We start from the raw sequence: 26839 nt of genomic DNA on the forward strand, positions 1-26839 counted from the left end.
GCCAGGCCACTCTGCTGATTGTAGCTTGCTGGTACATCCCCATCAAAACAAACTTTCAATTAAGAATCAGGATTAAGTATAAAGTCTTACCTAAGATTTTAAAACTGATAGTGGCAAGCAAAGTCATGCCAACAATGAGTTTAAGGCAGAGGAAGCAAACAAGAAATAAAGAACAAATGCTATAATAAATGAAAGTTAAAACAAGCAACTTTCGGAATTTTAAATAAAATACTTTCCACAATGAATATATTCCAAACGTTGGAGCAGTTTCACATGCAGGAAAAAAAATGTAAATTATAACTCATTATCTATAACAAAGAGGCTTTTAAATTTGGCTCTACAGGTTTAAGTATTCAGTCAGAGATGCATGTGTATGTTCACATGAACCACAAATAACTATATATAGTTGAAGATACCTGCAATGCACAAAGCTATACAACGGCTATGATTTAATGTATTAACATATGAGCCAACATTTGATGGATCCTTCCAACAGCCTTGTGTCTAAGGAAAGAACTGCCTTTCATTATGAAGTAAAATAAAGCCATGCCCCAGAACATTGTTTCGCAGGCTCTGCTTTTCTTCATCCACTTTAAATACAATAGTATGCTCCCATTGCATTACTAATCTTCCACACAGGTAAGGTTTTACTATCCTATTTTGTTTCAATTAGCTACTATTTCCTTCTCTGTTATTCTTAATTTAGATTTTAACTTCAGAATACCCCTACCATTTGCAGGGCTTTGGAGCACAAGTAGAAAAACCAAAATCTTTTTTTTTTTTTTAGAACACTAGGAAAAAAACAAGGACATTCAGAATGAAAGGCTGAAGTATCATGGAAATAGTAAAACGAATTCTAATTTTAAATGAATGATATCAATCTTTTATCATTAGCAAGACTGGCTAATAATTAATAAGATTGGTTAAGAAATTTCCATTGACAACTCTCTCATGTTTTTCCTCTCTTGGATTCAATAATTTTCTTTATGCCTCTGTCTTATTACAGGAAATTTTTAAATTATGTTGATTTTTTTGCCATCAGTTTTTCAGTAATCTTGGCAAACTAATCTTTCTGGGCCCCGGGTGTCTCAGTTTTAACATACATAATGAGAGGATCCACGACAAAGAATTTTCTGGGATGACCACAGTTTATGCTGCTTACAATTATAAGGAAGTACTCAGTACATGGCAGAGTGTTTAAAATTATTTAAATCTAATAGGAATGTACAACACAACACACCTTACCTAACTAACCAATAGGTACATTGCGCAAGAACATACCCCGGAAGTTAATCATGTGGGAGAATTGAATACGTCTACGAATGGCCTCAAGTGTATTCTTGGTCACTTTCAAAAGAGCGTCCGCGTTTTGATGGTTAAAATGGGAGAGCAGCTCACAGGCTTCCTCTAACACCTCAGTTTCTTTCTTCTTTCTTGCAACTGCTGTCAAAGGCACAGGACTAGCCCCAGCATTAAAGGAAGATGCCAAGGCCTCAGAATGCCCTTCTCTTCTTCCTGAGAGAGAGATCGATCCATTACATTACAGGGAGAAAATTAAGATAAATTACATGCAAGCTCAATATCAGTTAAATGCCCTACATCTGAGGAGGAGAGATCACGGAAGAATAGGAGATCGTCTCTGTGAGAAAACAGCCAATAACAGTTCCAGGAATATAGGTTAAAAGTTACACTGGACCTCAACGACCTGTGTACTAGCGTGTTCTCTCCCAACACTAACCCTAAAGACCATTAGAAATAACATCTTCCCCCTCCTGTCTGTAGGAAAAAGTTTGTATAGTTTGACACAAAATATTTAGGATAAGCAACCAATCCATTTGTGCAGAATCATAATTTCAGATTCATAAATATCACCATAAAATTGAGGTAGTGTTTATAGACGTATAAAACCAACTGCTGCATAGAAAATTAAATTTTAGTTTTCAGCAAATATCCTGGAAACAAAAAAGCCTCCCTCTTGTCTCACCTGAAGTGTCTCCGTTAGGACTGGTGTTCTCATGGCAGACATTTTCAGTTGCTTCTTCGGGTGGGACATCCACGACCAGTAACAGGTTTATTAGTTCATTGACAGCTTCCTCCACTAGGGAGCTTTTAAAATGGAGTATCTGTGCACCGTTCACACAAAGATCCTAACAGCAAGAAGAACAAAAGATGACAGTCACACGTTTTTAATCTTGCCCTTGAAAGTTTATCAGAAAGAGCAGAAAAAGCACTGACTTAGCCCTTAACTGACACTTTAGTTTTAGTGATGGCTTGGCACTGTGGTGGTTAATCTCAATTGTCAGTTAGAGATCTAGAATTACACTAGGTAGGGAAATCTGTCTGGAGTGGGTCGTTCCACTCCCTAGGCTTGAATCCTATTGTAAAAATGAACACCATGAGCTGAACATAAACATCCATCCCTCTTACTTCTCGACTGTGAAAGCGACATGGACAGCTGCCTCAAGCTCCTGATGCTCTGACGCCCCTGCCAGGATGCACTGTAAGCTGGAACTTAACCTACAATCAGCCCTTTCGCCCTTAGGTTGCTTTTGTACTGATATTTTATCACAGCAACCAAGAAAATAACGAAAACAGACACATAGTCCTCACTGGCCACAGCCAGGTATCCTGAGAAGAAAGCATTAAAGACAAGAGACCCAGCTGGATCCAGGCAAACAGGCCAAAGCTGCAGGGGATTTTTGTTTGGTTTGGTTTGGTTTTTGCTTTTTTGTTCTTTTTCCCTAGCATGGAAGAAGCTATTCCCAAAGCCATCAACAGCCTCTCCTACCATGGAATTCCCATCACATGATGTGAACCTGTCCTTCACGTGATGTGAACCTGTTCTCTCCAGTTGTCTTCCCGTCTCATCATTTCTGACAAGGCACTGCCATGTACCTCATTTCAGATCTACACTCACTTCAGCTAGGTTGTACATTTCTCAGAAATGAAATCAGACAAATGTAACGCCATACGAAGCACTGCAGTAGATTCTGTGACAGATACATAAAGAAGGGTAAACAACAGGGAAGTGTCTTTGTACTGCCTACTTGAAGGAAAGCCCAGTGAATGCAGACTTTGTCAGTCAGTCACCGTTTCCAAGTCCATTTCAATTTACATTGATTTATACATTGAGGCTCTAAGATGTTCATGGACTGTCCACATCACACAGTTCATGGTTCTGATACCTCCACACTCAGCATTCTTGACTTCTACCCACCCCTCTTCTACAGGAAATGTGACATTCTGATGCTGTTAATGTGTGGAACAAACTTTTAAACTTGGTCACTCTAATATCTCCTGGAACAGGTAATGGGTAAGCTTATCCATTACCATGAAAAATATCAAACAATAACTTCACCTAACTACACATCTTTACCTGGTATAATTTTGTTTTGTATTTGAAGCCAGAAGATAGGGAGTCATACTGGGAGATGCTGGTCTGTATCTATAGATGATATGACTACTATTATACACATAAACTCACAGCAACTGTAGATACCTACAGAAGACCAAGCCAATCAAGAGAGGGAGAACCTCCTCAGGCTCCATCCCTAGCTAAGAGTTGATAGCTGCTGAGGGAGGGAGAGTCAGTTTTCCTCAAGGAGTGGCCACTGGCAGGTTGCCTGTGTCCTAGTCGATATGCATCCAACATGTATATATGGGGGATATTTATTAGACTCAGTGTCTTATTTTTTTTAAATATTTATTTATTTATCTTATATATATGAATATACTGTTGCTGTCTTCAGACACACCAGAAGAGGGCATCAGATCCCATTACAGATGGTAGTGAGCCACCATGTGATTGCTGGAAATTGAACTCAGGAACTTTGGAAGAGCAGTCAGTGCTCTTAACCACTGAGCCACCTCTCCAGCCCATCAGTGGTTATTTTTAAAAATGACTTAAAGGGGAACACAGAAGTTTGAAGTCAAAAGCTGGCATAGATTTGATTAAGATGCATTATGCACATGTATAAAATTTTCTAAGAATAAATTAAAAATACTTCATGTAGGTTCTTTCCAGCTTCTAGTTATTATAAATAAGGCTGCTATGAACATAGTGGAGCATATGTCCTTATTATATGCTGGAGCATCTTCTGGTTATATTCCCAGGAGTGGTGTAGCTGGATCATCAGGTAATGCTATGTCTAATTTTCTGAGGAACTGCCAGACTGATTTCCAGAGTGGTTATACCAACTTGCAATCCCACCAAAAATGGAGGAGTGTTCCTCTTTCCCCACATAGCCAGAAGCTGGAAAGAACCCAGATGTCCTTCAACAGAGGAATGGATACAAAAAATGTGGTACATTTACACAATGGAGTATTACTTAGCTATTAAAAATAATGAATTCAAGAAATTCTTAGGTAAATGGATGGAACTAGAAAATATCATCCTGAGTGAGTTAACCCAATCACAAAAGAACACACATGGTATTTACTCACTGATAAGTGGATATTAGCCCAAAAGCTTGGAATAGCCAAGACTCAACTCACAGACCACATGAAGCTCATGAAGAAGGAAGACCAAGTATGGATGCCTTGGTCCTACTTAGAAGGAGTAACAAAAATACTCAAGGGAACAAATATGGAGACAAAGTGTGGGACAGAAACTGAAGGAGGGGCCGTCTGGAGATCATTCCACCTGGGTATCCATCCCATGTACCGTTATCAAAGGTAGACGCTGATGTGGATGGCAGGAAGTGCATGCTGACAAGAGCCTGATATATCTGTCTCCTTAGAGGTCTGCCAGAATCTGACACATTCAGAGGCAGATGCTCACAGCTAACCATTGAGCTGATCAAGGGTTCCCAATGGAGGAGTTAGAGAGAAGATTGAAGGAGCTGAAAGGGTTTGTGGCCCCATGAGGAGAGCAACAATACCAACCAACCAGTTCTACCCAGGGTCTGAACCAGCAGCCTGGGAGCACATAGGGAGGGACCCATGACTCCAGGAAGCACTCCTGGCCAACAATATTAAAGCCATCATGGAAGAGTCCCTATCACCAGAATACCCACAGGGAATGTTATAAATGAGGCCAACGTGTCATTCCCAAAACGTATAGAACCTCTCTGACAGTAGCTTGGTCCTAACGTAGGAAGAAAGCACCTCATTTGCAAGGATACTTGGGAAACAATGGAGACTTTCTGAGGGGCTTATTTTTATATATTGATATGTGATAGACCTGTAAATACAGTCTCTGCCCTGAGTAGTTTAAACACAAGCCTCTGATATTTCCCAGCTTTCCTAGGAATAAGTACAGAACTCTATACTACAAAATACTAGTGTTGAAACAGCTCTTTGAAGGTCCTTGAAGAAGACAGCTTGTCCAGAAGCTACCCCCACCCCCTTCCCGGCTATGTCATAGTTAACCCTTGCTTACTGAAGCTCTTCTAAAAAGGAAAAAAAAAATCTGCCCTTCATAAAAATGTGGAAATTTTAGAAATGTATGCCACAGCAATGTCCCCTCTGGCAGATCTGAAAGAAAGTAAATGATCAGTAGCTGCTTAGATAACACTCTCTTTATCTTCATTTTGTCAGATGGTTCTACGTTTGAATCACTTCTATCATGGAGCAGAAGAGAATATTTTAATTCCTAATTTATGCTTCAAATATTCCTTTTATATTTTAAAACCTTAATTCAAGAAAGTTTTTCTTTTAAATCAGTCATCTGATAACCTTTGTCATCTGGAGGAATTCTTCACAAGTCAGGGGGTCATCCTGAGGGAGCTGACAAAGTGCCACGCTGCTCATTTCTTCCAGGATGGCGCGGATGCGGAACTCAATCAAGTCATTGACTCGGTCGAGCAGGAGCTCCAGGTCCTCTTTGGGAGAAACAAAACGATGACAGATTAGGCGAAGCCTTTCCTTAGACATGGACACATGGTTGGATGATAGCGGGAATGTTGGGGTTAAAGATGCTTGGGTTATACATATCTGTCTTAGTTACTCTTCTATTATTGTCAAAGGACACCATGACCACAACTTATATAAGAAAGTGTTTAATGGGGGCTTTCTTACAATTTCAGAGAGTGAGTTGGTGATTATCGTGGTGGGAAACATGGGGAAAAAACGAGTCAGGAACAATGCTGGAGCAGTAGCTAAGGGCTTAGATATTGAGACACAACCTTTAGTCAGAGGGAGGCAGAGAAAGCATGCTGGGAATGACATGGGCTTTTGAAACCTCAAAGCCTAACCTCGAGGACACACCTCCAAAAAAGGACCCACTTCCTAATCCTTCCCAAACAGTTCCACCAAATAGGGACAAAGCATTCAACTGTACAAGCTTATGAGGGTCATTCTTATTAAAAAGCAACAGTGTCCTTGGTACTTTGGGCTGTTACACATGTGGCTATTGTAGACTGTTCCTCCTTTAACAGTTCCCAGCTTTCCACTCTGCCAGGCTCTGATTCATGTTCCCAGGAGGGCACCAGTGACTGTGTAGAGAGTGGTCCTAGATTTCCTATGGCCTCATCTTGCCGCTCTTGTGTCTGCTCCTTTAATAATTCATGTTTCCACCGTTAAATCTTGAATAGTTATGTCAGTGCCAATTCCAAACAGTGCCTTCCACAACTGTGATTGAAATGAAATTCTGCTACTTTGGACTCTTCCTTAAATCAATACCTTCACTACCTAAAGAAATGCCTCAATTTCGATAATTTTCAACCTAATTCATTCAGGCAACTGTTCGATATACCAGATGATTCTTCCTGACAAAGTTATTAAGTGCAAAATGAACCAAAACTTCTGCTTAAGTGAGTGCACACAACAGAAATCTTTTGTTTCCTCCTAGTTCTTCACAACATCTTAAAGACATTTGTGAAAAGTTGAAAAAAAATATATTTCCCAAGGAGATCCCTAATTCTCTGGAAATATTACCTTACAGGACAAAGGGGACTTTGCAGCTGTATTAAGGACCTTGAGATTTGGAGACTTTTCTGGATTAGCTAGGTAGAGTTGTCATAAGGACAACTGGAATAAGAGGAAGCTGGGAAAGGATTAAGTGAGATAGAGAAGATAGTGACCATGGTGGAGAGGGACTGAGAGAAAACAGGTTAGCCATGACACACAGCTAGCTCTGAACATGCATGGTCATTCTCCTTCAGATGTAGGAAGTCTATAAAATCTGAAAGGTGTTAAGGAAAGGTTTCTCTGCAGAGTTTCTGGGAAGAACCTTCTCTGAAGATGCTTTGATTTTAGCCATATGCGACTCTTTGGATTTCTGACCCCTCTAATTGTGTTGGCTCATTTATTCCAATGAAGAATCCAAGTGTTCTTGACACTTAACACGGTTTGTTTACTCTTGTCAACTCAGCTTCTCTAAGCAGCAAATTGAGACCATCATAGAAAGTCACAAGTGGTCAAAGGATAGAGAACTACTGACCAGGTGCTCAACTACAATGAGTGTATCTACAATGGTGCTCAACTTTGTTCTTCATTATCTTCTTTGTTTAAGTTATATAAAGAACACACAATTTAAAAGGGAGAATCAGGATTTCTTTAGACCCTGTCTACTTCTCTCTAGCTAGCATCTAATAAAATATACAAATTGCTGATGCTCTAATCCTAATTCCTCTCTAGGGAAAATACTGCTAAAGACTACCTTAGCAGCTTGTTCTAATTTGATTGTGATAACTCTCACTATGAAGGCTTTATATACCTTATAAATGCCTCCTTAGAGATTTTAGCTCATTTACTCTTGTTATATTTCCTACAGAGAGATACTTTGGAAAGAATATTGGCTTAGAGGCAAGGAGAGTCATCTTTACTGCTTCTGTCTGTTCAACACTAGATGCCGTTTAGCATCTCTGGATTGGTCCTTTCTAATCTTTAAATTGAGGACTCTTTATAAAACTGCTGCACAGCTTTCCCCATCCTCCTAATGCTATGGTTATCTAATTGTGCACTTTTCTGTATCCCATTGCAAACCGTGGTGAGCCTAAAATACACTTCATTAACATGCAATAACAACACTGTTAAAATTTATCATTGAAACTAGTTCCCACTTAAGCAAGCAAAGTATGCAACTGTCTTAGGTAGGTTTTCTACTGCTGTGATAAAACGCCATAACCAAAAGCAACTTAAGGGGACAGGGTTTATTTCATCTAAGAGCTTGTATAGTTCATTATCCAGGGAACTTAAGACAGGAAGCTGGATGAAGGAACTGAAGCAGAAGTCATGTGCGAGTTCTGCTTACCAGCTTGGTCCTCAAATACTCTTGAGTAGAATGTGCTTGCTAAATTAGTATATATTAAGTAGTATGTAGACATTTAGAAGGTACAGTAAGAAATGTACTAGGAAGACAAGCTCCTAGTAATTAAAGTTATCAGTAAGTCAAGTCTTAGTTCAGGGGAGACAGAGAGAGAGAGATGGAGGCATACAAAGAGAGGCAGAGACATGCAAAAAGAGATGGAGACATAAAGAGACAGAAAATAGTATCACAGGAGTTACCTAGAAGGGAATCCCAGGAAAACTCAACCTAGAGAGGAAGTAACATGACAAAATGGATCAGAAAAAAGGTCAGAGAAGTGAAGAAATGGAAATTAAGCCCTTTGCAGTCATCTTGGGAGAAAGATGGAGATAAATTATACCATTAGGAGACATGTGCAATACAGAACCTCTGGGCCCAGCTATCAGCACAACAAAGGCCCTGGGAGGAAGCAGACATGAGATAATGTAGTCAGAGGTAACTTCTTATCCCGGGCCACAAAAAATAGGCAAAGTTGAGCCTTGAAGAAGAGAGGACAGATAACACTAGATTGGGGGGGCGGGAAACGAATTAAAAATGTCTCTTTAAAACAAATTCTACTATTTTGTTCTAATCTGCACACCCCTCTTTACATAGGAGATCTGGAGCTAGTATGTTCTAGAAGGCACCTATGAACTCTGGGAAGTATCTCATGGAAGAGCTCACTATTGGACAGTGAGAGACTCTGAAAAGCCTTATGTAAAGCAAACAATTCCAACTGTTTAACACCCAGAAGGACTTTTTGCGGCTTTTTTTTGAGCCTAGTTTTTCTGTTTGTTTTGTTTTGTTTTGTTTTGTTTTGTTTTGTTTTGTTTGTATGTTGGTTGTTTGTGTGTTTGTTTGTCTGTGGCATTCCTGGCTTATTCTTGGAAACTGGAGTCAAAGGAGTGTGCCATCTTACACATTGTAAGTACTGCTCCCTAGTTACAGAAAACTAGCACTTGCTTAAACTTGTCTCATTCAGAATGTCCTGTCTTTCAGCACACTGCTGCATCCAAACCCAGATCCCCCAAACTGCTGAGAAGTCTGCAAGAGAGCTCAGTGGTCGAGCATTTGTCTACTGTATGCACACAGAGCTCTGAGTTTGACCTAAGAGATAAGGATAATGAGGAAGACTAGGAAGAGCAGGAAGTGAAAGGAGAGAGAGAAGGTAAAAGGAGGCAGAAAGATTAAAAAAAGAAAACAATCTGAATGAACTAATCCATTAGTACAGAAGTTAAACAGCCTTAAAAATCATTTGGATACTAAAAATAGCAAGAAGAATCCACAAAATTGCTGGGCAGTGGTGGCGCACGCCTTTAATCCCAGCACTTGGGACGCAGAGGCAGGTGGATTTCTGAGTTCGAAGCCAGCCTGGTCTACAGAGTGAGTTCCATGTCAGCCAGGGCTATACAGAGAAACCCTGTCTTGAAAAACCAAACAAACAAAAACAAACAAACAAACAAACAAATGAAGAATCAACAAAATTATAAGGATAACCTCTGGGAATAAAATTAAATAACGAATATTTATATCCTGAGTTCCTTATCCTTAGCTGTTGTTCCCTGTGGAAGTTGATCCTTATTTCTCATTTCATTATTTATAACGGCATATTAAATAACAAATTATCCAGTAGGCAATAAGAACTGAGCTCTTAAAGCTGAGAAATGAAGAGCATGTAGACAGACTCACTGATCTTTGCAAAGGCGTTTTCTAAATAGGCCCCAATATTCAGAGACGTCCAAGTGAGGACAGCCAGGCCAGGCTGGAGGGCTTCATCCACTCTCGCCAAGTGCGGGACCATCAACGGCTCAATGGCGGGAGGCATTTTCGACTTTACTCTATGGTATTCAGACAGCATCATCTGCAAGGGAATGTGATTAAATAGCCGGTTTCCATGTCAATTTTAATATCTATTAGTATTGTTATCTAAGAAATTTTGGACAAACCATTGTGATCTAACATCCTGGCAGGAAGAATGTGGCAAACAAAATATTGTCTCTACACCCACCAAATCCTAACCCAGTTAGGTCAAAATTCAGAATCAAAAAGAAATTGAGGATCATTCCTTGGCATCTACCCAGCCCAAAACAGAGAAAGGCCAAGTAACTTTTCTAAACTATGTAAAGTTACAGAGCAGTATGTCTATCTGTGCCTCAGTGGGCTCACTCATTCTGTTTCTATGGCGACAAGGTACATCCTGCTCTTTGAGCATCTCCTGTAGACCATATTCACCATCACAGTTGTCTGTATCATGAAAGCCACTGCTAGACAGAACTATCAACTAAATGTTGATACCAGACCCATAAAGCAGAGGAATAGTCAAGAATCAGTGTTGATTTCAAACGCTCTAAATATCACCTCTTGGCTAAAACAGTGGACACACTGAAAACAGAGCTGGCTATGACATAATGGTCACTTAAGTGTAATAAATGCATTATTTACTTACAGTACTTTCAGCCTCACTATGTCAAGAGCAACTGCATAAACAATACAAAGACAAGATTTTTAGCCTGTTTTTTTTCCCCCAATTTCCTTGAAACATTAGCTACAACACGGAACAGAATCCATGGGCATCTATCTAACTAACCCGTTAGTTGCTAGTTGTTATCAGAAAAAATAATCTGTGATCTAAAATGGGAGGGAGCATTTGAGTTCTCCATGAAAAGTCAAGGTTAGTTCCGATTCTGTCCTTTTCAAACATGCTTAATAGTGCACACTCCTCACAGAACACATCTATGCGCCTCTTAAAGACAAATCGTTTTAAAATCATACTTGTACAGAAACTATTGGTATTACATGATATTAGATCATTGTCTGCCAAAAACATCTTCATTGGTACACTAGAACAAAAATGATCCCTGGGCGGATATGTTTGCCAAATTTTATATACAACTCTGTCACACTAATATTCATAATTTTGTAAGAAGCTGTCAGAAGGGTATAGGAAGTCCTGGCGGGCTTTGAGAAGGCAGTTAAACCTAACATCTCCCAAATGAGCTCTAGCTTTCTATAATGCTTTTCTATGGTTTCCATAAGACTCTTCCATTTTCCACAAAAGCTACTTAAACAAAAAAACTGAAACAAACAAACAAAAAGCCTACATTTGATGATTCCATTAGCAGCTGCTTCCGAGCTGCCTAAAGCTTTTAGCCACTGCTCACTGCTCTTTTCGCTTTTCAGTGTCCTTATTCTATTGGAAAAGTGGTTCTCGGAGTCTGCATCCAGCAAGCTTTCTACTCTTCACTTTAATCTTTTAAACCCAGGGAGCACCATCCATCCCTTTTACAAATGAGAAACTGAGGCTTAGGAGGGAACGGTCGTTTACCCAGAGATAACACTTTGGATCCAAATCATACCGGTTTCACGATCTGCATTCCTCACAACAGCCCACAGGAGCTCATCTCTTTGCAGTTTCAAATATATTCCAAGAAAAAAGATGAATAAAGCAAACAGCCAGATATGTTTGCATATCTGTAGAAACCGTAAGACTCCCAGCACAGTAACTCTGAACCTGGGGAAAGCTTTACATGTCCCCCAAGTTTCCCAATAAGTCTGCTTTCACCAGCTAGCCGTGTTACACAAGGACTTCTAACTGTTTCCATCCCCAAGACATCATAAATGCCAACCAGATAACAGTTTGCTTATTCAAACTTTGAGTGGAACAATAGCGGCTTTCACAGATTCTTTGACCCTCCTCTTCTCATGGAGTTGGAGATATGTACCCTTCACTGAATCTGGATGTGCATTCAGAGAACCAAGCGGGTCAGGGGGAGGTCAACAGAAAGATCCTGTGAGACACCTGAGCTACCATTGAGATCATGTGCCTTTCTATTCATGATAGCACTTGTTCCTAGGGGTATAAGTTATTCTACTAGCCTGGGGAATCCATACCAGAAATTCTTGTAGAGATACCTCAGTCTGCAATCCCAGGTAAGTACATCATTCAACACCCGTTCAAACCCTTTAACACAGAACCATGAAAAGTTTGCTAGAAGCTCCTATATTTTGAAGTTTTGTGTTGCCTGCAACACATAACAGAGAAAGACTCTGTAGGGAAAATTAATAGTAGTAATTGTGTAACTGTATAAATATGATTTCTTTAAAAATCATTGCACTTATAAATATGTAAATTGACCTGGTGGGGTTTTTCTGACACAAAAGGATATAAAGAGAATATGTTTGCTGAGTAGTGTTTTATGGGTCTAGATTAGAGCACTATCTGCTCATGGCTGATTTTAACTTTTTAACACAATAAGAGTAGTAAGAAGACAATAAAGAACAATAAAGAACAGTCCTGGTCCTGATTCTATCACTTAGCTATGAAACATTGATTCTGTCCATTTCTCTGAGTCACATGGTACTTTGCCCCACCCATCTTTCATGGTAGTATGAAAGACAACATTAAATAATTCCTATGGAAAGACTTTAAAGAAACTGAGAATGGAGGGAGAAGTCTGTAATCCCAACTTCTAGAAAGACTGAAACAAATGAATTGGAAGTTCAAGGCCAGTCTGGATTACAGGAATGAAGGGTGAGCTGAGGATACAGCTGAGCAGTAGAGCACTTGTTAGCATTCATACAGCGCCATATTCAATATACAGTACAGAAAAGTGAACAAGGGAGGGGAGAAGAAGGAGTGGTAGGGAGAAAGTGAGAGAGGCTTAAATCATAAGGCACTGTACAGGCGCATGCTCACAGCGTCATCATACGCTGCTAAGCATTGTGATTTGAGACAAGGTCTTGCACATATTAGGCTAACCTCAAACTTGTCTCATAGTCGAGGATGACCTTGAACTTCTGATCCTCTTGCTCTACTTTCCAGGTGCTAGGATTACTGCATACGCCTGGTTTTCTATGACATTTTACTGACAGTTTGTATGTGGTCCAGTACCAAGGCTGTATCTTTGAATGTTTTTTTTATCCTCTGGGCAATGGATTTGTCAGTAGTAGCCAGTCCTTCCTTGTAATTGTCCTTACTCTTGGTTTATTTTTATTTTTTTTTTATTTTTTTATTTATTTATTTATTTTTTATTTTTTTTATTTTTTTTGGTTTTTCGAGACAGGGTTTCTCTGTGTAGCCTCGGCTGTCCTGGAACTCACTCTGTAGACCTGGATGGCCTCGAACTCAGAAATCCACCTGCCTCTGCCTCCCAAGTGCTGAGATTAAAGGCGTGAGCCACCACCATCTGGCTCTTGGTTTAATCTTATCTCCAAGTTCACACCTATTTTTGTGGCCTGTCATCTTCTGCTAGACCCAGTAATACTGGAATGCCCTCAACTGTTTTCTGTCTCTATCCCTCCCTAAAAGTTCTCATCCAGGACAAGGTCATTAATAGTAGCTACAGTCTAAAAAGCTACCTCTAAAAAGTTTACCTCCAACTTTGAATGCTCTACTGAGCTCCAGGCTTCTGGCTCAAATTGCATGGGTACCATAGCCATGTGGATATCAAAAAGCCATCTTAGACATCTTAGACTTAAGATAGGAACTACATATTCTAATGGGCCCACAAAATAGGCTATTTCAAGCCTTTATTGTTTCTACAAATGAGACTTAATAGTCAACACCACTGCATATTATTGTGCAAGTTGTGTACAGTACAAACTGGCCATGAATGGTAGACCCTCTTCAATAACCTTTGAGTTCCCTACTAACCTGTCTATGGACATAACCTTAATTGTCCAACCAAGTCTATGGTCATTCTACTCAAGCTACTGTCTTCATTCTCCATCCTGGTCAATGCTACACACCCAAATACTGGCTTCCCACTGGCAGTCTTAGCCCAATTAAAGTTCATTTCTGTCTAGCCACCAAGAAGTAAGGGATGATACTTAATATAAGAGCGACCATGTCTTTTATCCCAAAAATCCCCCAATGACATCATCCTAAAACACTCAGAGTTAAAGCCCAGACTTTCAATCCTAAGATCTGGAATTCAGTTCTTAAGAACCCACATAAACAAGGCAGTCCACCTGTAATTCCAGCCTCGGACAATGGAGACAGGCAATCCCCAGAGCAAGCTGACCAGTGATATTAATCATATTGGTGAGCACTGCGTTTGATTCAAATACCCCGATTCAATGAATAAAGTGGGGAAGTGATGGAAAATGATTGTTGACATCAGTCTTATGTCTCCATGTGCACATGCGCACATGGGCTCACACACATCAAAACAAAAACAAAACAAAAGAATAAATGTACTCTAGAGCTGTCTGGCAAGGGGAAAGGAAAGTGTTCTACCTTCATGGCACTGAAGTTCTGTTTGTACATGTCCCGCTTCTGGAAGAGAGCAGCTGCAAACGGTGACACAGGTAGACCCATCTGAGACATGCACTGTGTTTCTCTAAATAAGATTAATATCTGAGGATCAAAGTTAACAAACAACTCCCCTGTGCCTGGAGCCTTCACCAATAAGGAAGCCTCAAGACCTGCGTGAATTTCTTCAATCTGTGGGAAGAAGTCAACATGATTACGACAAGAGTGTAGTGTGCACTCAGTATCTGACTCAACCATTTCTGGGATTTAGTGAACACTTATTCTGTATTCTCCCATGGATTTGACCTTGCTAAATCCCAGACAATGGGGTCACCTACTGTTCTCCTAAATTCCTTCTCAGAAAACAGCTTTCAGGTTCTTAGTGGTGATATTGCATAGTCAACTGAATGTATCCTTTTCATTTTTCAGACTCACACATGACATATAGGTAGGCACTGAAGTAGCCTAGGTGATTTAGAAAGCTTAAATTTAAAACGTTCTGACACAAAACACCCAGGAAGTTTGGGACACTATGAAAAGAACAAACCTAAGACTAATAGGAATAGAAGAAAGAGAAGATTCCCAGATCAATAGCCCCACAAAAATATTTTCAGCAAAATCATAGAATAAAATTTCCCTAACCTAAAGAAAGAGATGCCTCTAAATAGAAAGTCTATAAGCTTATAGTCTATAATCTACAAGAACTTTACAGAACACCAAATAGATTGATCCAAAAAGATATATAGCACTTTATGCCTAACCAGTTATATTTCCTAATAAAAGTTACACAAACCCAGCTTTTTATATATTTAGAAATTCAGTGGACATAAATACACAACTATTACTTGATGCTGATCTACAAAGATACAAAAGTATTGGTGGGCTACATCTTCATGCACTATTAATGCAACCAAATAAAGCATAAGACTTCTTCAACAAACATACTTATTCTCTCCCCCACCCCCGCCTCTCTCTCACACTCTGTGTGTGTATGTGTCTGTATGTTTGTGTCTGTGCATCTATATGTTTGTATGTGTATCTTCATCTGTGTTTACATGTCTGTTTGTATATCTGTGTATGTCTGAGTGTGTATATGTGTCTTTGTATGTGTGTGTATCTGTGAGTGTGTATGTCTTAGTGTGTGTGTGTGTGTGTGTGTGTGTGTAAATGCCTGTGAAGGTATATGTGTGTGTCATGTGGGCGGGTGTGTGTGCTTGTGTCTGTGTATGTATCTGTGTGTGTCTGAGTGTGTGTGTGTGTCTTTGTATGTATATGTACCTGTGAGTGTGTCTGTGTGGGTTTGAGTGTATGTGTAAATGTCTGTGAGTGTATATGTGTGTGTGTCATGTGTGTGTATAAGTGTGTGTGTGTGTGTTTACTGGAAATAAAACCCAATGTCTCATGCATGTTAAATAAATGCTCTACCATTAAGCTATATAATCAAGATCTTACTGAATTTTTAAAGGGGTAAAGAAAAGAAACCCTAACTGACAGAGTGGTGAAATGCTGGGTGACTTTCTCACTTAGGGGATCACAAATTAAACAGTGAGCTTCTATTACCTAGCTTATTACTTTTTCAATACTAATAAGTATTTTCTTTCATGGCTACATTATATACTTTTATTTATTCAATTCAACCAAACTGATTTATAAAATATCCCTGCCAAATTCAAGCAGAGGATTTCCTCTACCTAACAGTACAAACTACTTTTTTATTGGATATTTTATTTATTTACAATACAGATGTCATTCCCTTTTCCCATTTCCCCTCCCTAGAACTCCCTATCCTATACCCCCAATTCCTTTAAATTTTTATACCATTTTGATTACATGCATGAATTAAGGTCAGTTCTAGGTTGATGGTCTAGCAATACATTAGCTGCAAATAGTCCAGTGCAAACTACTTAAGGAGCATCCGTTCAGGAATTCACCTGCTGAAGCCAGGCCCTGTGGTAGAGGACCTCAAACTCCAAGAGGACCTTGGCTATCCTGTTATAGCTGCGGATGACAGGTTTGGCATCCGCAGTCCTCAGCACAAAGGGACGCTGCTGGAAGAGTTGCATTGGCTGCTCCAGTCTGTGGAACAGCTGCCGGGCCCACAGGATCTTCCCAGCTATAGGAGGCTGGTTGCGAGCCAAGGGAGGATCATACTTCTGTTTTGTATACAGCTTAGAAATCATGTCGATGTCGGCCCCAAAATTCTGGAAAATTATTTGGTACTTTTCCTCAATACCAAGGTTAGGTATATTCAATCTGATTGAGACACACACACAAGCAAACAAAAAAAGCACAAAGTTTTGAATTAATGAGAATATATACACATATATGTGTGTATATATATATTATTTAATAACATTTATTATAAAACAGTCCAAGTGAAAGCAATGGAGTACTTATGAGACATTTTATAGAGCCAAATTAGTATCAATCCTTACAAGGCAAAACCACTAACCTGGGAAGAATTATGTCAAATTATTCAGACATTAGGCAGTATTACTACAGGCGGCTGCAGCCTACTTCAAAGCTAAGAGTATTCTCTACTGGCAGAGATGAAGCAAATCCCTAATCCCTTCCAGGGATTGATCCTCTTCAGCCTCTGAAAACTTAAAACGTGTGACCTTGTGACTCAGACTGCGGAGAGAGGCTTTTCTTCACATTATAATTCGAAGTTATAATAAGAGTTATAATTACAATGAAAGATAAGCTATAAAAAGAAGCTAAACTGTGCTCACTCGTATTATCCCAAGTTTAGAAGACAGAACTTGGGAAATTATTTCAAACCTTTACCTTTCGAATTTCTTCAGCGTGCTCAGAGCTTGCCTCGTGCTTGGAATCTTTTCGAATGTGGTGTCCATGAACCTCTGCAGCTCATTCTGAAAACAGAACAAAACTCTAAAACGAACAGTGAATTAGCACTAAGATTTTTTTTTTTTTTTTGAGACAGGGTCATCCTATGAAACCCACGCTAAACTCAAATTCACAGGCCTTTTACCTCCATCTCCCAAGGGTTGAAATTAAAAATACATTTCACAGTATTGAGAAACAATGAGGATTTTCTACTTATCAACAGAAGACAAGAGATCCGCGTTCTTCATGCCTCTTCTAAAGGGTAGGGAAATTACAACAGAAAATTAGTAAGCATAAAAGGAAAATAAGTGTCCAGAAGCCAGAAAGAGAGACCTAGCTGTCCTGAGAACATCATAGACATGGGCAGAGCCAACCCCCATGTCGGCATCTAGTGGGTGCTAGGACCTGCACATCTAGCTAGCTGGAACCCCAGTCAGAGCCAAGGAGCAGTGGGAACATGGTGGCTGCCTGGGAACAAGCCATCACCCCTACAATAGAGGGCTGAAGAAATGGCTCCACAGTTAAGAACACTGACTCTTCTTCCTAAGGTCCTGAGTTCAATAGCCAGCAACCACATGGTGACTCACAACCATCTGTAATGGAGACGCCCTCTTCTGGTGTGTCTGAAAACAGCTACAATGTACTCATACACATAAAATAAATAAAATCTTTTTTTAAAAAAAATATTAAGCATAATACGTTGGTTACTTGTCTACTATTCAGTTGGGATTTTTATTTAAATATAAATGTACTCAAAACTAGGAAAAATCATTGTATTGTTTCTTATGTTAAAAAAGGCACGTTCACTCAGCGGGCATGTTCACTCACCACTTCTCTGGAGTCACTGGGCGCTTGGTTTCACAACACTGCCCCTCCTGTGCCAGCACAGGCCTACGTCAAGACAGGACTCATCCCCATCACTCCAGGTCCCCTGAAATCCTACGTTCTTTCCCCATAAACCCTACCTCCATTCCTTATCCCTGAGATCCATCAGCCTACCTACCCCATCCAGAGCCTTGGGGACATGGGTATTTTTACCCCACTTTTATAGAGATGCAGATTAAATTCAAGAAAGTGGATTTGTTTAAAAGACAAAGTGAAAAATTATTAGTTAAAGGAAAGAAAAGGAGAAAGAGATGAAGAGATCAAAGGTCAACTAACCAGTAAACCAAATCCAGAATCGGGTTATTTTTTAGATAGAAGACGAGAGGGACATATGTTGAGCTTTAAATACGTATATGTGTGGGCATGTAGATATGCAGACACATGTATATGAGCAAGTAAATGGACTCAGCAGGTTGTGTATATACATAAATGCATACATACACACATGCACGCATGCACACACACACATACACACGAGGATAAAAATGATGAAAACATGGTACTAAGGTATGACAGTCTTTTAAAAATAAACCTTTTCCATTCAAACAAAGAAGAAAAATAAGGCAGGAGATAGAGCGTGTAACTAATATCTAATGCCAGAACATTCGCACAGCCCTCTCTGCGCACTGTGGGAAGACCCGTGCCTCTCATGTCTCTCGCTCGCTCGCTCCCTCGCTTGCTCGCACCTCACACTAGGGGAACTCTCCCACATCAGTCACAGCCTCCGGTTCTTAACCCCAGACAAACAGGAAGACAATGTTACCTCCTCCCAGGCTCACATCCTGTCCTGTGAGGGAGAACAGTGATCTAGTTCTACGGCTGTGTTGTAGGCCTGCCCCGCCCCCCGGAAGTTTCTATCGGACTGTCTTCTTACCTTGGAATTCTCGTTTTAGACACAGGATCAGGATAGTGTTCATTTATCGTGGATCATTTTCCCTCCTCCCTCACCGTTTTTGATGTCACTCCCACTCTTCCCCTTTGCTTTCATTCTATAACCACGCGTCTCTTCTAAGTTCGTGCATGCTTATATTTAAATGGAACCGGTGCGAGCAGTGAGGGCAAATCCAGTTTCAAGAGTGAATCTTTCTCCTTTGGCCAACCACAGTGTGGAAGCCTGACACACTGCTGCCCAGAGTAAGGGACTGCTGGGTTGTTTTGTTTGTTTCTTTTTGGGTTTTGTTTTTCGGTTGGTTTTGTTTGTTGGTTGGTTTTCTTTGTTTTTGTTTTTAGACTAACGCCACATCTTCTTATTAAGGGATTGAGGCAAAATATGGTTCCTCCCTCCAGATGCTCATCTATCTACATCCACAGAGGAGTTGCAGACGCATGGTTAGACTCTCCAGAGAAGCACATAAACACAAGAGTGACTTAGAGCCATTCTGCTCCCCTTCTGAGTAATGAGAGCAAGGAGAGTACTCACTTTCTAGGGTTTTCGTGACTATTAAATCAATTCACAGACGTCAAAGAAAAGTGTCTGGGAGTGTCTTATATCTCCCTCTCCCTTGAACTCACTCATCCCAAAACCCCTCACAGCATTTTCCCTTTATTTGCACACATTTAGTTCAAACAATAAATTTCAAGAAGAAGGAAGCAGAATGGGCATTTTACACTCTTGCTTCAGGAAGAAGTTTGTGTGTGTGTGTGTGTGTGTGTGTGTGTGCGTGCGCGCGCGCGCGCGCGCACGTGCACACACATGTGTATATTCATATGTGTGTGCATATTCACACCTGTGTGCATATTCATATGTGTGCAGCTATAAATAGAAACACAGGTGTGTTGTGAGTGTAATGCTTGCACAGATTAATATTTGTGCGTGAAAAAGCAAAGAATAATGACTTTGGGTATTGTGCATCAGTAACTATCCACCTTTTGTGGAGACAGAATCTCTCGCTGGCTTAAAATTTACCAAGTAAGCAAGATTACTGGCCGGAGAGTCCCAAGGATTCTCCTGTCCCCATCTCCATAATGCTGAGTTTACAAGCTTACACCACCACACCTAGCTTTAAATATGTAGAGATGTAAATATAGGTAGGTAGATAGATAGATAAACAGACATCAGTGCTGGGGCTCACATTCAGGTGTTCCCACTTGCAAGAAAAGCTCTTCACAGACTGTGCTATCTCCCCATCCCAATCTTATTCCTATAAATAAAAATATGCCCCTACATCTCCTAAGGGTGAACGAATTCTGCATCTTAATGTGGTAGAGAACTGCCAAGTTGTCTCCCACATTAGCTTCCCTGACTCCCATTTCCTAACTACAAAGATCCTCCTTGATTATTCCCACTGTGTCGCAACTACCTTTTATTTATCACGTGACCCCACAACCGATAGGCTCTAGGCTGTGCACTTAACCCTAAAGCTGTCACTCAAACCCTTTTCCCGTGACCCTAGAGCTGGACTGCTTCTGTGATGTGTTCTCAGATGCTATTAAAGGCTATGCTGCCCAGAGGGGCTGAAAGTCAGGATGGCTGGTGTGTACTGAGTAATGATGACTAGAAAGAAAGCAACTGAAAGCAAGAGGGGCCCCAGCACCATGGTCTCTAAGACCAGCCACAGCCCTGCCTTTAGAATCTGCCAGGCATAGCTGACGGTTATGTTACCTCTGTTCACAATCATCACCCCATAGTAACAAAGAGAAATGCATGCCACAGCCTAATGAAGCTACAGGACATTTCAACAGAGGATGAAAGTTAACTTCCTAAGAACTAAGACAGAAGATGTCTGTGATTGCGAATCATTAGCCAAAGCTGTATTTATGATGCTTTAATCTAGGGAATGTGGAGCCTTCAGTTAGTCATCCGAAATCACAAAACGAAGGCTGAGATTGCCGCCAGCCCCCCTGTGATAATGATGCCTCTGCCTTTCGAATTGGGAATGGTGAGCAGGGTAACATAGAAAGCATGTGACTGTCACCAGGGATTATGCTATGCAACCTACATGAAGCTCATTAGTCCTCTTGCAAAACTCTTCATAATCTTGGTCAAAATCCATTTTCCGTTGATCTAAGAAGTTATACTCCTTCTTCTTTATGGCAGCAACAATGTCCTGAAATAGATGGAAGATACGAGACAGTCTTTCATTTTCCTCTCGGTACTCGGGACTTGTAGCCTTTAAATGGAGAACTTTGTAAAGTGAGTCCCTCAAAGATGTCTGTTTAAAGGAAACTGTATCTTCTACCTCTCATTGACTGGTGCTATTTGTTTTACACACAGTGAAATTCTGCCATCCTTCATCAGAGGAATCATCCAGAAAGCACCATCTCATCACACAGTTATACAGATTATGGGGACCAATGTATACAATTAAAATCATGTGCTTTCTCAAAAGTTTCATGCAGTGATCACATCTGAAATAAGCTAAAAGGAAGCTCGGAGTTGAATTTAATAAAATGTCGTCTTTGGTGACAGGCTTAAATGATCTCAAAGAATAAAGAGACAAGACTTTAACAAAATAAAAACCAGATAGGAAGAAAGTGGGGGAGCTTCAATAACCCCACGAGAGATGTAACCCCCCCCCAAGTCAAATACTTTAATGGGCCATTGAACACACTCTACCGCTTTCCAATGCTCTAGAACTAATTACTTCTGTTCTCCTGTACACCTACAGATTGTGAATAGGAGGGTAAAAATGAAGCGATTCAGCTCCTTGAAGACACTATTATCAGAAGTTCTGTTTGCTCAGAATGATGAGCCGTAATGACGTGTGATCATTCTTAACCAGGCACTAAGCCGTCCTCAAACTCAGAGGCCCGCACTGTTGACAGAGCGCGTAATCTTTAGGAAGAGTTTTGGGCCTCCTTCCACGATCTCCTCTTCAAAGTCGTTTCCACTTAGGCATCATTCAAATCTCTGAATATACAAAAGATATGCAAGCCGCTCAACTTCTGAAATTAAGTCTGCTAGTGAAAACAAGGCACTCTTCCTTGCTGTCCCACTGTGGACAAGAGTATTTACATATGGAGACTGTGAGCATGCGTGCAGTATGTGACATGCTTGAGACAAACGTGGGGAAGCTGCGCTAGTTAACTTTTTCAACATATATTCTTTTTTAAATTCAATTTTCTTATTTAAGAATTTTATACAGCGTGCTATTATTTTGTAATATCTACAGACCTCCTTCTCCCACTTCCAACTCCTTCCATGCTACCTACCACCCCCTCTGAAATTCATAATCTTGTCTTCTGAAATTATTATTACGTCTATGATGTACATGTAGCATATGTCATATGTACTTACGTATACATATATGTATGTATGTGTATGTGTATATACATATATATGTATGTGTACATATGTATATGTGTATATACATATATGTATTATGTGTATGCATATACATGTATGTATATGTATGTGTATATATGTATATGTATGTATATACATGTATGTGTGTATATATGTATATACATGTATGTTTATAAATGCATATATATGTGTATAGATAGATATAGATATAGATGAAATCACACACCTAGCAAGTCTATTTAGTTCTGTTCATATGTACTTATGTTTAGGGCTGACCACCTGGAACTGGATAACCCATCAAGGGGTTCATCCCTGGGGCAAGCTGATTTTCTTTCTCTCAGCAACCATTTGTAGCTCTTCAGCTAAAAGTACGGCCTGTAAAATCTCTCTCATCCACATAGGCATTGTCGACTGGCATGGTCATTTTGTGGGACTTGTTTAGGCAACCATTGTTGAGACTGCATGGATGCAATATCCCTGTCATGTCTAAAAGGCACAGTGGTAAGTACCAGTCCTCTAGCTCTTATAGTCTTCCCCCACCTTTTCCATGCAGCCTCAGCTGTGGGGACTGTGTTAGGATGTACCAGCTGGGGCTGGAAACCCAGTGATCTCTCATGCTATGGCTTATATACACAGGTGTGTTAGATAGATGTGCATGACACTGCACATCTGTGCTTATCACAGCCTGCCCGTGGTAGCCAGAGAACAACTTTGAGACTCTGTTCTCTCTTTCTACTGTGTGCTTTGAGGATCAAACACAGGGTATCAGGCTTGCAGGGCAGCCATCCCACGGGCTCTGTATAAGCTGCTAACATGTGTACAAATAAAATGTATACAGATACACAGATACTTACACGTCTTTTCAATCTTCACTGGCTCTCTATATACCACTAACATGTATACAAATAAAACATATATAGATACTTACACGTCATTCCAATCTTCACTGGCTCTATATACTGCTAACATGTGTACAAATAAAATGTATACAGATACTTACACATAACTCCAATCTTGGTGTCAAATAGTGCCTGAGATACACTGTGTTCTACACAAACTATTTTTTATGAATTAAGTTTTTTAAAAAGGGAATATGAAAATCTATATATGAAGGGATGAAGTAAAACTGACTACAGGCAATGGTCATGGGTCTGAAAGAGGACATAGAGCTGCATGATTTCTAGTTCTAGTCACAGCAAGCATATCTGGGTCTTGGTGGTATGTAAGTATATAAAACATATTTAGTACTGGACATGTAAAATTGAATGTGAAGATTCACGGTTTCTACCTCAAAATCCAGTTCTAATTGTGTATAAGTTCAGTAAGTTGTATGACTTTGGGTCTTGTAAATTTTGGTGTGTCATGATTTTATTTATTTGTAAGATTTTTTTAATAAAAAATATTTTTAGAAATTAATTTTTAAAAGAAAAAATTATATTTTAACCGTTCTCTTGTGTTACTAATGAAAATGTTTTTCCTTAAAGATGATTAACTTGAAAGTATTGGGACTTCATCCTTGTAACCACACACCTGAAAAGAATAAACTAGTACCATTATGCAATTCTCAAATAAATCCAATTTCCTTATTATTAAAGAATCCAACATATTTTATATTGTGTATTCATGATTTGTCTAAATAACATTGTTCTGTAAATTATTTAAGTTTAGTTCTGGGCCATGACAGGAAACCGTATTTAAATGTGTACTACCTGGTACTTAGTCGCCATGTCTTCCAGCCCCTCTATGTTGGAGTCTTGCAGGACTGAGTATGTCTTGAAGGTAGTGAAGATGTCCATTATCTTGACCAGACGTCGGTGGAAAGTTTCAAATTTTCCAAAAATATACATCTCACTAAAGTCAAATTGTTTTTCACTTGGATTTTGCTTAAGTTTTTGTTTTGTCTCCTGAAAGCAGGACTGGTATCCCTGACGGTCAAGAGCAAAGACTATAAGGAAAGCAGGACTCAGGCAGAGAACATATCTAAGGACTGCAAAACCTGGGTTCAACCCTTAGCATGCAAGGGAGGGAAAGAGAGGGGAAGAGAGAGAGAAAGAAGGGAGGGAGGGAGGAAGGGAGGGAGGGAGGGAGGGAGGGAGGGAGGGAGGAAGGAAGGAAGGAAGGGGAAGAATGGAGGGAGGGAAAGAGGGAGAGAGATAAAGAGATGGAGAGAAGGGAGGGAGGAAGAGAGGAAGGAAGGAAGGAAGGGGAGAAGGGAAAAGAGGGAAACGGGAAGAAAGGAAAAAAGGAAGGAAGGAAGGAAGGAAGGAAGGAAGGAAGGAAGGAAGGAAGGAAGGAAGGAAGGAAGGAAGGGGAAGAGGGAGAGAGGAAGGGAGGGAAAGAGGGAAGGAGGAACAGAAGGAGGGAGGGAGGAAGGGAGATGTGAGACCATGATAGGATGCTTTGGTTTCCGGTAGAGCACTGGCTTAGAGATAGCCAGAGACCCAACAGGTGTCCATTGCCTGTGAGGGACGACACATATCTTGCCACTCCCCCGGATTCCAGACTCCTGACATGCCATCTAAGACCCCCATTGACCCACGCTTTTCAATCATGTAGGACAATACAGCCAGCCCCTCCCTAAGAGAAGTTTGCATCACCCTCCACAGGTAGAGGGCGTGACTTCAGGCCTTGAGAGATTTCCATAATAATGAGATACCTAAAGGCCATAGGGCGTAGCTAATTAAGTATTCCCCAGACCCTCCTCCCTACTCCTTCCCTATTTAAGTCAGGCCTGCCCTGACCTAACTGGGGGTGCACATCCAGATTCATCTATCATCCTCCATGTCAATAAAGCTCTTGGAACCCCAGACCTCGTGTCATTAGGGCCTGCTGTCATGGAAAGTTTCTCTGTTTTCCGCTGCAGGGGCCCACATCTTCCTCTTCCCCCTTGTCTCTCAGCAGGAATCACAACTGCCTAACAAGATTCAAGAACCCATGTGCACACCAAGTTAATCATTCTGCACAGGGAGAGAGAAGGGAAGAGAGGGAGAAAGGCAGGGAGGGAGGGAGGGAGGAGCAGGGGCAGGGAGGGGTTCATCTAGTTCACAAATGAAGGTGGTGACAAAATTAGACTGAGAATCTTTTCATAATTGTATTCCTTTTACCTTTCCCCATCTTCTAATCTAACAAACTTCTATTTTAGTGCAACTCAAGCCTGTGTCTTGTCCTCCTTGATCCCACTACTTCAGTAACAGAATCACCTTATACCATCTCCCCTTGGTCTATATGATACTTAAAACTACCTAAGATTAGTTACTAGTGTATCTCAGAACCTTAGTAGAATAAAGGAATAAACTTTCTCGGCAGGTTTATTAACACTCAATTTTCTTAGCAGTGAAGTTATTTTGTAAAAAGTAAATACACTACTATTCTGTTTAGCAGCCAAACATATCATTGTCGGATGATTTACTATGGTCCCAGAAATGTAACACAAAGAACAAGACACCGGGGCACACTACTGAGCTCCACTTACCTGCTTAAGTTTAATGGCAGCTGCTATTTTTTGCATGACAATGTCCTGAGGCTGGCTCCAGATGGTGGCAGTCCCATTGTTGGTGATGTGGGCTTTACATGCAGATATCATCTGATTTGTCACCTGGAATTTTCCAGAAAAAAAAATGTCAGGTACATAAAACCCTCATGAATTCATGAATTGTGAATCTGAATAGAGCCTTCGAGTCTTCTTCCTCTCAGAATCCAGTCTGTGGCCTTCATCTTCAGCTTTGTTTTTTCCTCTGGACTCTGATCAACCATAACCCTCTGATACAGTCAAAATCCACAGTCTGGATTGTACTTCGCAATCCCAGAATGATGGAGGAAAAGTCACTGTCTTCAGTGATGTAGGCAGTGGTAAATTACTCCGTGCAGTGAATGCCCCCCCACACACACACACTGATGCCCTGAGAGTCACAAAGCAAAAATAAAGGAAGATTTGAAAGTAGGATGGGGATTTTATAGGAGTGGGGATTTGTAGGGATAGGAGGAGGATTATACAGGATGGAGAAGTGAACGTGGCCCAGAGCTATCATACGGGCATGGATCATCAAAGAGCATGTCTTAAAGTGATCTGTGAAACCAGCATTGGACACACCATGAAAGGTCAATCACGGGGTTCACACATTTATGCAAAACGGAAGATCTTAAACAACCAAAGGATTGGCTCCCCTGTCTAAGAGCCACGAGAATTTCCTCTGCAGGTCCCCTTCTCTAATGTCTACCTCATAGTTAACTAGCACTGTGTAAAGTGCAGTCCCACTTGATAGATCATGTCATCACAACCTGCAGTGAAAACATCAGAAAAGGGACATCAGAGAAACACGGGTAAAGCTAATGTCGAAAGCCACTAATATTATATTCACCCCTCCGGACTTCAACGTATCTC

At 40.4% G+C, this 26839-nt stretch overlaps 1 protein-coding gene across 1 annotated transcript in view; it reads right to left on the bottom strand.

Annotated features, from left to right (window-relative positions):
• Dnah5 (dynein axonemal heavy chain 5) overlaps nucleotides 1–26839 on the bottom strand; it is a 236059-nt gene that overhangs the window by 176053 nt on the left and 33167 nt on the right. Inside the window, exons 10-19 of the mRNA XM_034523461.2 lie at nucleotides 25931–26053; nucleotides 24168–24383; nucleotides 21152–21259; nucleotides 17268–17353; nucleotides 16412–16733; nucleotides 14466–14672; nucleotides 9917–10088; nucleotides 5677–5822; nucleotides 1985–2147; nucleotides 1282–1515 (exon numbers count right to left, since the gene is read on the bottom strand). Coding sequence (XP_034379352.1) covers nucleotides 1282–1515; nucleotides 1985–2147; nucleotides 5677–5822; nucleotides 9917–10088; nucleotides 14466–14672; nucleotides 16412–16733; nucleotides 17268–17353; nucleotides 21152–21259; nucleotides 24168–24383; nucleotides 25931–26053 — 1777 coding nt within the window. The remainder of the gene's footprint in view (nucleotides 1–1281; nucleotides 1516–1984; nucleotides 2148–5676; nucleotides 5823–9916; nucleotides 10089–14465; nucleotides 14673–16411; nucleotides 16734–17267; nucleotides 17354–21151; nucleotides 21260–24167; nucleotides 24384–25930; nucleotides 26054–26839) is intronic.

Source organism: Arvicanthis niloticus, chromosome 19 (genome assembly GCF_011762505.2).
Source record: "Arvicanthis niloticus isolate mArvNil1 chromosome 19, mArvNil1.pat.X, whole genome shotgun sequence".
Taxonomy (NCBI): domain Eukaryota; kingdom Metazoa; phylum Chordata; class Mammalia; order Rodentia; family Muridae; genus Arvicanthis; species Arvicanthis niloticus.